The sequence below is a fragment of the Amblyraja radiata genome, chromosome 19 (genome assembly GCF_010909765.2).
Source record: "Amblyraja radiata isolate CabotCenter1 chromosome 19, sAmbRad1.1.pri, whole genome shotgun sequence".
NCBI classification, from domain to species: domain Eukaryota; kingdom Metazoa; phylum Chordata; class Chondrichthyes; order Rajiformes; family Rajidae; genus Amblyraja; species Amblyraja radiata.
Window position 1 is genome coordinate 47,391,976 of NC_045974.1, and position 10,827 is coordinate 47,402,802.

Genomic DNA, 10,827 nt, shown 5'->3' on the forward strand with positions numbered 1-10,827 from the left:
TGAATAAATAAACTGATAAAGTGCAATAACAGATAATGGGTTATTAATAATCAGAGTTTTGTCCGAACCAAGTTTAATAGCCTGATGGCTGTGGGGAAGTAGCTATTCCTGAACCTGGTTGTTGCAGTCTTCAGGCTCCTGTACCTTCTACCTGAAGGTAGCATGGAGATGAGTGTGTGGCCAGGATGTTGTGGGTCTTTAATGATTCTGCCAGCCTTTTTGAGGCAGCGACTGTGATAAATTTCATCTGGAGCCTGGGAGCTCCAAACCGGCGCGGCCTTGTCGGCTTCGGCAGCCGCGGGCTCCAACCAAGAAGCGGCCGTTCCAAGTGGCCCAGCCGCCGAGAGGACTCTCCCGACGCCGGGGCAAGACCACCCGGTGAGAACGGCCAGGGACATCGGGCCTCCGTACAGGCAATTGCGGTGGCCTCAATAGGCCTGACTTTGGGGTGAACATGAGGTGGGGACTGGACACTGTGCCTTCCTCCACAGTGCTATCCACTGTGGGGGGATGATTTTTTTGTCTAATTGTAGTCCTGTAGGTCTGTGTCCAAGATGGCTGCCGTGAAGAGAGAGTGGACGCTGGCGCGCTTTGGCTGCCGCTGCTCTCTTTTCACACTGTGTTTTTGATTTTCTGTTTTTGGATTGAATTCTGTTTTTAATTTGTGTCACTGTGATGTCTTTAATTACTTGTTTTATTCCGATTATATGTTTTTATTCCGATTACTATGTAAGGTGTCCTTGAGATGTATGAAAGGCGCCCATTAAATAAAATTTATTATTATTATTATTATAAATCCCCTCGATGGAAGGAAGGTCAAAGCCGATGATGGATTGGGCAGTGTTTACTACTTTTTGCAGTCTTTTCCTCTCCAGGGCGCTCATATTGCCGAACCAAGCCACGATGCAACCGGTCAGCATGCTCTCTACTGTGCACCTGTAGAAGTTAGAGAAAGTCCTCCTTGACAAACCGACTCTCCGTAATCTTCTCAGGAAGTAGAGGCGCTGATGAGCTTTCTTGATAATTGCATTAGTGTTCTCGGACCAGGAATGATCTTCAGAGATGTGCACGCCCAGGAATTTACAGACGATAAACCATCATTTACAGACGATAAACCAGTGCCAGACATTGCTCTGTGAATGAACAGTTTGAACATTGCTGCTGCTGTCACCATAAATCCGCAGCAGGAGCGGGGGCGCTGATAATAAAGTCACATCCGAGATCCTGCAGGTCCATCTGCAATTCCCCTATCCCCCACTGGATATCAGTACTGGATTTGCCGTTTCAAGGGGAGGGCCGCCGTTCAAACGAGAGGGAAGCCGATTAAATTGGAGAGCGGGGAATCGGTCAACAATATTCCCGTCCCCAGGCTGGTGACGTTTACACGCGGAGAGGATCACACGTCACTCTCAGTCCTGGTTTCCGTTCCTGCAGCGACCTCAGTTCCTTCCTCCCTGTTGGACTGAACCTATTCCCCCACAGCCTGAAACAAGTCCAAGAATAAAGAAAAAATAAACAGATGAAACAACAGGGTCAATAACAGGGACTGGGGTTAATATTTCAACAACACTTACAGAACAAAATCACAGGAGAAAGAAGCCCATGGATTCTCTGATATTTTATCACGTTAAACATTAACACAAACACTCACCAGATCCGCTCCAGTCTCGGGAGGTTCAGTATGAGTTGGCGGAGAGTGGGGACAGATCTGTATGTGAGGGAGTTGTGTCCGAGGTCCAGTGCCGTCAGTGAGGGCTTTGTAGTGAGAGCGGAGACGAGATCCTCGGCTCCAGAATCTGTGAGACCGACTTTGTACAGCCTGGGTATGGGAGAGAGTGAGGGTGAGGAACAGGAGACAGGAGATGGTGCAAATCCCCAGTGTTTATCAGTGACACAATTACTGATCATATTAATGTTCAGTGTCAGACACCCAGTGAGTGTAAACATAATCTCAGTCTGGGACTTACGTCAGTGTCTGTAATTTACAGTCCGGGTTCCTCAGAGTCGCAGACACCAGTTTCACTCCGGAATCTCCCAGGTCGTTGTCTCCCAGTCTAAGCACAAACAGACAGTGTAAGAAACAAACTGATGTGAACACAGGGGCTGACATAACTTCTCCTAAACTGATTTTTCTGGAAGCACCTCTGCAAACGATTGAATACATCACTGTGTTTGTGGTTAAGAAAGAACTGGAGATGCTATCAAAATCGAAGGTAGATACAAAATGCTGGAGGAACTCAGCGGGTGAGACAGCATCTACGGAGAGAAGGAATTGGCGAAGTTTGGGTATTCTCATTCCCCGCCGACTGGGAATTGTTCCCTGTGCAGAGAACGGCTGCAACACACGTAACCAGCGGGGGGGGGGGACGGGTGGGGGTGTGGGGTTAGAATAGGATGGGTGCTGTGCACAGTGACGGCCGCTCGGCCCCATAGAAGGGGTGCTGGACGGAAGAACAAAATAGTGAAACAATTTTACAGTTCAGTGTTAGTGTTAAATGGACAGTTACCCCAAGTGCTGACACTTGTGCAGAGCCGGTCCCAGCCGCTGGAGACCTTCACACTGAATGCTGCAGTGATCCAGATCGAGGCGTTTGATTGTATCACAGAGCCTGATGGCATGAGACAGGACCGCACAGTCAATCGGGGTCAGTCGCAGGCCACTGAATGAAAGTGTTTCCACAGATCCCAGTGTCTGCTGAGCCAGTGCAGGATTCTGAGACTCAAACAGGTAGTGCATCGTGTTCAGAAGCCTCCGTTTACCAGCTTCACTCCCTGTGTTTTCGGCATGGCGTTTAACTTCCTCCTTCACCCAGTCAATCACTCGGGAGATTGTTTCGTTAGGAAATTGACCCAGAAACTCCTCCAGAACACGAGCTGACCGTGGGGAGGAGAGACCAGCGACAAAACGGAGAAATACTTCAAATCGCCCGTCTGTCGTGCTGTGGGCTTCAGACAGGAGTTTCACGATATTCCTGGGATCTACAGTCAGGAATTGTGCGAGTGCGGCTACAAACTCTTGGATGGTGAGGTGCGGGAAGGTGTACACCACACTCTGGGCTGAATCCTCTCTCTCCAAAATTTCCATCAGGAACCCGGACAGGAACACAATGTTCTTATTGGACACTCCAGTGAAGGCCATCTGACCAACCCTCAGTAACACCTCACGGGGGCTCTCAATCTCTCGGCCGTGGTTTTTCAGGATGTTGTAAATAAAGTAGCAATATAGTTGGGTGATGGTCTTGGGAACTTGCTGCGGGTCCCGGTGTGTTTGTGTGAAGAAGGGACCCAGTGTCAGGCCGAGGATCCAGCAGTAGGAGGGGTTGTAGCTCATGGTGTACAGGATCTCGTTCTCCTTTACATGTTTGAAAACAGCTGCTGCCACCGACTGATCTTCAAAATACCTGGTGAAATATTCCTTCCGTTCCTCACCAACAAATCCCAGGATTTCAGCCCAGACACTGATCTCTGCCTTTTCCAGTAAATGTAACGCAGTGGGGCGGGTGGTCACTAGCACTGAACACCCTGGGAGCAGCTTGTGCTGGATTAAACTGTACACAATGTCAGACACTTTACACCGGGATTCAGGATCTGGGCACATGTGCTGAGGTTCTGTGTCTCTCTGACTGTCAGCAAAATCAATTCTGCCCTTGAATTCATCCAGACCGTCGAATATAAACAGCAATCCCTCTGGGTTCTTCCAGACCTCTCCTAGCATATTCCCAAAGTAAGGATACTGATCCAGAATTAGTTCCCTCAAGTTTACTCTGCAGTTAATAGTGTTCAAATCCCGGAATTTAAAACTGAAGACAAACTGGAAGCGTTGGTATATTTTCCCCGTGGCCCAGTCATGAACAATCTTTTGCACCATTGTTGTTTTTCCGATCCCCGGGACTCCGGCCACGGCAGATGAACTCCCAGATCGGGACTTCCTCCGGGAAAAGCTGCTGTGGAACAATTGATCAGTCCTGATTTTTTCCAGTTCTCTCCGGAGACATTCATCTCTCCACTCTTCATGGTCCCGACCTCTTGCCAGCAGCTCATGTTCCACCAGTGTCCGATCTCGAACAGTGGAGATGATTGTGAGCTCAGCGTATCGATCAAGCAGCTGGAAAACCTTAACCTTCTCCTTCATCAGGATGGTGTTGACGCTCAGTGTTTCAGTCTGTGCTCGCAGAGTCTCCTTGTGTTTCTGTTGAACATCTTGCACGGGAACAGGCAGATAATGGACACAATGTTAGATGAAGACTCAAAACTCAACATTCAAGATTACAAGAATGAGTTCAATGCCCTTCAATTAAATCAATTCACTGATGATTTTCAGTGGAGTGAGGTAAACCTGGTTACAGACACGCGAGCCAATGCTGAACTAATAACCAGCCAAGCACATTGTGATATTAACTGCGCTTTGAAAGTGAGACCATTCCTCGGACAGTTCACTGGTCCCTGCATGTTCTGCAGTAGATTCTCCCATGACAAACACAGCTAACATTTTATTTTGGGTTTGAACACAGTTTTGAAGAACCCAGTGTTGATCTGCTGGGCACAGACAGGGTGAAGGACATTGGGTGTTCTGTCAGAGGGACATCTGGAGGTAAATACCCAGCAGTTCAGGCAGCACATGTGGGGAGGGGGGGGAATGAGGGTGGGGGGAAGGAGGTGGGCAGGGAGGAGTAGCAGAATGGGAGGGAGAGAGAGAAAGAGAGAGAAGGGGGACATAGGGAGAGGAAAAGGGTGCAGGGGTGGAAGGGCGAGAGGGAAGGGTGCAGGGGGAATGGGACTTGGAGGGGAAGCAAAGCGAGGGGAGGAGGAAGAGATTGGGAGTTGGGGAAGGGGAGAGAGCGAGTGGGAGAAGGAGGTGGGAATGGAAGGGGAAAGGTGATGCTGATCATTGAAACATATTGCGATCAATGTCGATTGTTCAGAGTCATCGGTGAAAACTGCAAATAGCTTCAACTAGAAAGACATGTTGTGTCCCTTCATGGTTGGAAGCAAAGTGGGGAAAGGACAGGTGTTCATGGGGAAGTGACATTAGAAATGGAATAGACAATAGACAATAGGTGCAGGAGTAGGCCATCCGGCCCTTCGAGCCAGCACCGCCATTTAATGTGAGCATGGCTGATCATCCCCAATCAGTACCCCGTTCCTGCCTTCTCCCCTGATCCCCTGACAGTTTTGAAGAACCCAGTGTTGATCTGCTGGGCACAGACAGGGTGAAGGACATTGGGTGTTCTGTCAGAGGGACATCTGGAGGGAAATACCTCATGATAGGGCTCTATTTTTAAGAGCCCTATCTAGCTCTCTCTTGAAAGCATTCAGCGAACCTGTCTCCACCGCCCTCTGAGGCAGAGAATTCCACAGACACCACTCTCTGTCAGAAAAATTGTTCCCTCGTCTCAATTCTAAATGGCTTACCCCTTATTCTTAAACAGTGGCCCCTGGTTCAGGACTCCCCCAACATCGGGAACATGTTTCCCGCCTCTAGCGTGTCCAAGCCCTTAACAATCTGATATGTTTCAATGAGAATGCCTCTCATCCTTAAAACTCCAGAGTGTACAAGCCCAGCTGCTCCATTCTCTCAGCATATGACAGTCCTGCCATCCCGGGAATTAACCTTGTAAACCTACGCTGCACTCCCTCAATAGCAAGAATGTCCTTCCTCAAATGAGGGGACAAAAACTGCACACAATCCTCCAGGTGTGGTCTCACAAGGGCTCTGTACAACCGCAGAAGGACCTCTTTGCTCCTATATTCGATTCTTCTAGTTATAAAGGCCAACATGCCAACACTCAATTCACTTTCTTCACTTCCTGCTGTACCTGCATGCTTACTTTCATAGACTGATGTACAAGGACCCCCCAGATTCCATTGTACTTCCCATTTTAATACACTAAACTAAGCCAAACCTGAATCTACAGTCAAAGAAACAATCCATAGTGAATCCCCGTGTCAGTCTAACAATTGCTTAGCCTTTGATCTTCTAATTTTCCATTCTGCAAAACTAATAAGTTTCAGTATTACATCAATTAAATATTCCAACGCTGGATAAACAGGAGGCGGTAGGAATGGAGGAGCTAAATACTATTAAGATCACCAAGGAGGTGGTATTAGGGAAATTAATGAGACTGAAGGAGGATAAATCCCCTGGGCCTGATGGATTACATCCAAGGGTCTTGAGGGAGATAGCAGTGGGGATTGTAGATGCATTAGTGATAATTTTCCAAAACTCCCTGGAGGCAGGAACGGTCCCAGTGGATTGGAAAATGGCCAATGTAACACCTATATTTAAAAAAGGAAGTAAACAGAAGGCGGGTAACTATAGACCGGTTAGTCTAACATCGGTGGTGGGTAAAATGTTGGAGACAATTATTAAAGAATCACTAACGGGCCACTTGGATAAACATGACTTCATCAGACAGAACCAACATGGTTTTGTGAAGGGGAAATCGTGTTTAACGAATCTGCTCGAATTCTTTGAGGAAGTAACAACCCGAGTGGATAAAGGGGAACCGGTGGATGTGGTATACTTGGACTTCCAAAAGGCTTTTGACAAGGTGCCACATAAGAGACTATTGCTAAAAATAAAAAATTGTGGGATTGGGGGTAATATATTAGCATGGGTAGAGGATTGGCTAACGAATAGGAAGCAGAGAGTGGGGATAAATGGTTCATACTCGGGATGGCAACCGGTAACTAGCGGGGTTCCGCAAGGGTCGGTGCTGGGACCCCAGTTGTTCACAATTTATATAAATGATTTGGAGGAGGGAACCAAGTGTAATATATCAAAATTTGCGGACGATACGAAAATGGGAGGGAAAGTAGGGGATGAGGAGGATAGGAAGAGTCTGCAAAAGGATATAGATAAGCTAGGTGAGTGGGCAACAACTTGGCAGATGAAATTTAATACTAATAAATGTGAAGTCATTCACTTTGGGGAAAAAAATGATAGGGCAAGTTATTTTCTAAATGAGGAGGAGCTGCGTTGTAATGCAACGCAAAGGGATCTAGGGGTATTAGTACATGAATCACTAAAAGTCAGTATGCAGGTGCAGCAAGCAATCAGGAAGGCCAATGGAGTTTTGGCCTTTATTGCTAGGGGGATTGAGTATAAAAACACGGAGGTCTTGCTGCAGCTGTACACGGTATTAGTGAGACCACATTTGGAATACTGTGTACAGTTCTGGGGTCCATACTTAAGAAAGGATGTACTAGCCCTGGAGGCAGTGCAGCGAAGGTTTACAAGATTAATTCCTGCAATGAGGGGATTGACATATGAGGAAAGGTTAAGTAAGCTGGGACTCTACTCTTTGGAGTTTAGAAGAATGAGAGGCGATCTCATTGAAACGTATAAGATCGTAAGGGGCCTTGATCGGGTGGATGCACCGAGGATGTTCCCAATGATCGGGGAGGCTAGAACTAGGGGACATAGTTGCAGAGTGAGGGGGGGCTCTTTTAAAACTGAGATGAGGAAGAACTTCTTCACCCAGAGGGTGGTTAGTTTGTGGAATTCACTGCCCCAGGGAGCAGTGGAAGCAGAAACGTTAAATATATTTAAGTCAAAAATAGATGGTTTTTTAGCTGCCAAGGGGATAAGGGGCTACGGGGAGAGGGCAGGGATATGGACCTAGGTATGGTTAGTATAGTAGGCCTGAGTGATCTCCTGGACAAGTGTCGATCGCCTGGATTGGGGTCGGAGAGGAATTTCCCGGATTTTTTTCCCGAATTGGACCTGGGTTTTTATCCGGTTTTTTGCCTCCCCCAGGAGATCACGCGGTTCTTGGGGTGGAGAGGGGTGATAGCGGTATAAAGGGGAGGGTAGTGTCTTGTGTTCTGTGTCTTGTGTCTACTGTTTGTGGGTAAGTGTGTCTGTTTAGTGTTCAGCCATGAGTGAATGGCGGTGCGGGCTCGACGGACCTGGTGGTCTACTCTCGCACCTACTTTCTATGATTCTATGATTCTAATTGGAAAGTCATTGGTGTGAACTGTACATTTCAACTCTCACCTTCCATATGAGAGGGTAATTCAGATAAACCTCTGATGATGTTCATATATTCTTGTGGATCAGGACCTGTTCAAATCAACAAGCATTCATTAAACCAGACTTGAATAACATTGTTAACTCCAGTATTTCAATGTGATATTCAGTTCAGTGTGTTGATTTACCGTACCGAGCTCCTGGATTTCTTTCAGTATTTTGTTCAGCTTTGGTAATTCATTCTGCATTTTCACAAAGGATTCCCACATCACGCGCCGGGACCGGTTGCCTTTTTCCATTACCAGACTGAGGAAGAGTATGGAACTGTCTCTGCGGTTTCCCTTTACCACCAGCTCAGCGACACTCTGTGGAGAATAACAATGAATATATTGGCAAGTGTCTGCGACAATGCTGATTAGATGTTGAATGATGGGATAGTCTGGACGTTTTGAGCATAGTGGCAGGCATTGGTTTGTCCCTTCATACACCCACGACAAAGTGCTGACAAACTGTGTACTCCCAGAGCCCTGACTGAGTGAAACTTGCTTCATACCTGGCTGTGTCCGCAAACACAGCAGCGTACAGCAAGTGAACAGGCCATTCAGTCCATGTGCAGACGTGGCGTCGACGGACAAGAAGCCAAAGCAAAGAAGTGGAAGCCAAATAACCGAAAGGAAACGAAGCTGAAACGCCAAATGACCGAATGGAAACAAAGCCGAAATGTCAAATAACCGAAAGGATGGGATGCTAAATGCAAATTAAGCAAAAGGGCGGGACACCTAAAAGCCAACTAACTGAAAGGCTGCGTCACCTAAAAACAAACTCACTGCTCTGACGAAACGCCACCTACCCGAAAGGCGACGTCGCTTACAAGCCAACGAACCGAATGCCGCTCAACAGAGAAGTCCAATAACGGACATGACGTTGCTGGGGGGCAGGACTTGTCAGCGATTAGTCTAGACCCCCGCGTCCATCACAACACAATGGAGGTATGAACATTGTCCTATACCTCCAATCCACCCTACCCGCAGCCCGCGGAGGATGGCCGTGGGAGTGTGGGGGCTGCCCCGAGGGATATACACCTTCAGCCGCTTACAACTTGGTGTTTGGATTCAGATTGCCCAGTCACCTATGGCTTGTGTGGGAAAAAGACCCCCACGCTCCTGTCTCCCCTTTCTCTCTCCCCTCTTCTCTATCTCTCTCCCCACTCTCTCCCCCCCCTCTATCTCCCTTCTCTCTCTCCCCTTCTCTCTCTCTCCTCTTCTCTCTCCCCCTGCTCTGTCTCTCCCCCTCTCTCCCTTCTCTCTTTCCCCATCTCTCTTTCTCCACCCTCTTCTCTCTCTCTCCTCTCTCCCACTACTCTCCCCCCTCGCTCTCCCTTCTCCCTTTCTCTCCCATCTTCTCTATCTCCCCCTTCTCTCCCCCTCACTCACCCTTCTCTTTCTCTCCTTCTCTCTCACCTCTCTCCCCCCTTTTTCTCCCTTCGCTCTCTCCCCTTCTCTCTCACTTCCTCTCTCTCCCTCCTCTTTCTCCCTTCTCTCTCACCACTTCTCTCTTTCTCCCATTTTCTCTCTCTCCTTCGTCTCTCTCCCTTCTCTCTCTCCCCCCAACTTATTCAGAGCGGCAATGGAAGTTGAGAAAACTGGCACCGACAGCAAAGATAGACACAAAATGCTGGAGTGACTCAGTGGGACAAGCAGTATCTCTGGAGAATTGCCTGATCTGCCGAGTTACTCCAGCTTCTTGTGTCCATCTTCGGTTAAAACAGTTTCCAGATTCTGGTGTTTTGTGCATGGGAGCTTGCTCTGTGTGTTCCGAGGGAGAGTGGGGGCTGTCCTGAGGTATATGCACCTTCGGCCACTTACAACTTGGTGCTTGGGTTCAGATTGCCCAGTCACCTATGGCTTATGTGGGAAAATGATCCCCACCCTCCTGCCGGTGGAGACGGAGGAGAGAGAGGGGGAGAGAGAGAGAGAAGGGGGAGAGAAAGCGAGAAGGGGAGAGAGAGGAGAGAGAGGGGGAGAGAGAGAGAAGGGGGAGAGAGAGAGAAGGGAGAGAGAGGAGGGAGCGAGGGACGGGAGAAAGAGAGAAGAGGGTACAGAGACGGGAGCGAGGCCAACACTGTACACAATACTCCAGATGAGGTCTTACCACAGCCTTATACAATTGCAGAAATCCTCTTTACCCCTTTACTGAAATCCTCTTGTTATGAAGGCCAAGTTCTACTGCAGTTGTACAGGGTCTTGGTGAGACCACAACTGGAGTATTGCGTACAGTTTTGGTCTCCAAATCTGAGGAAGGACATTATTGCCATAGAGGGAGTGCAGAGAAGGTTCACCAGACTGATTCCTGGGATGACAGGACTGTCTTATGAAGAAAGACTGGATAGACTTGGTTTATACTCTCTAGAATTTAGGAGATTGAGAGGGGATCTTATAGAAACTTACAAAATTCTTAAGGGGTTGGACAGGCTAGATGCAGGAAGATTGCTCCCGATGTTGGGGAAGTCCAGGACAAGGGGTCACAGCTTAAGGATAAGGAGGAAATCCTTTAAAACCGAGATGAGAAGAACTTTTTTCACACAGAGAGTGGTGAATCTCTGGAACTCCCTGCCACAGAGGGTAGTCGAGGCCAGTTCATTGGCTATATTTAAGAGGGAGTTAGATGTGGCCCTTGTGGCTAAGGGGATCAGAGGGTATGGAGAGAAGGCAGGTACGGGATACTGAGTTGGATGATCAGCCATGATCATATTGAATGGCGGTGCAGGCTCGAAGGTCCGAATGGCCTACTCCTGCACCTAATTTCTATGTTTCTATGTTTCTATTCCATTAGCTTTCTTCATTGCCTGCTGTACC

The 10,827-nt window shown here is 48.1% G+C and overlaps 1 protein-coding gene and 1 long non-coding RNA gene across 2 annotated transcripts; both read right to left on the minus strand.

Annotated features, from left to right (window-relative positions):
* Positions 1-1,001: 1,001 nt before the first annotated feature.
* LOC116984193 (NACHT, LRR and PYD domains-containing protein 14-like) lies at positions 1,002-3,076 on the minus strand. Its single transcript, XM_033038342.1, has 4 exons — positions 2,508-3,076; positions 1,968-2,054; positions 1,652-1,819; positions 1,002-1,483 (listed from the first exon to the last, which is right to left on the minus strand). The coding sequence occupies exons 1-4, from the start codon at positions 2,735-2,737 to the stop codon at positions 1,381-1,383; spliced, it is 588 nt and encodes a 195-aa protein (XP_032894233.1). The 5' UTR covers positions 2,738-3,076; the 3' UTR covers positions 1,002-1,380.
* Positions 3,077-4,160: 1,084 nt separating this feature from the next.
* Positions 4,161-8,336, minus strand: LOC116984195. The gene is made up of 3 exons (XR_004414913.1): positions 8,166-8,336; positions 8,000-8,065; positions 4,161-4,200 (listed from the first exon to the last, which is right to left on the minus strand). It is a non-coding gene; the product is annotated as an uncharacterized LOC116984195 (long non-coding RNA).
* Positions 8,337-10,827: the final 2,491 nt, after the last annotated feature.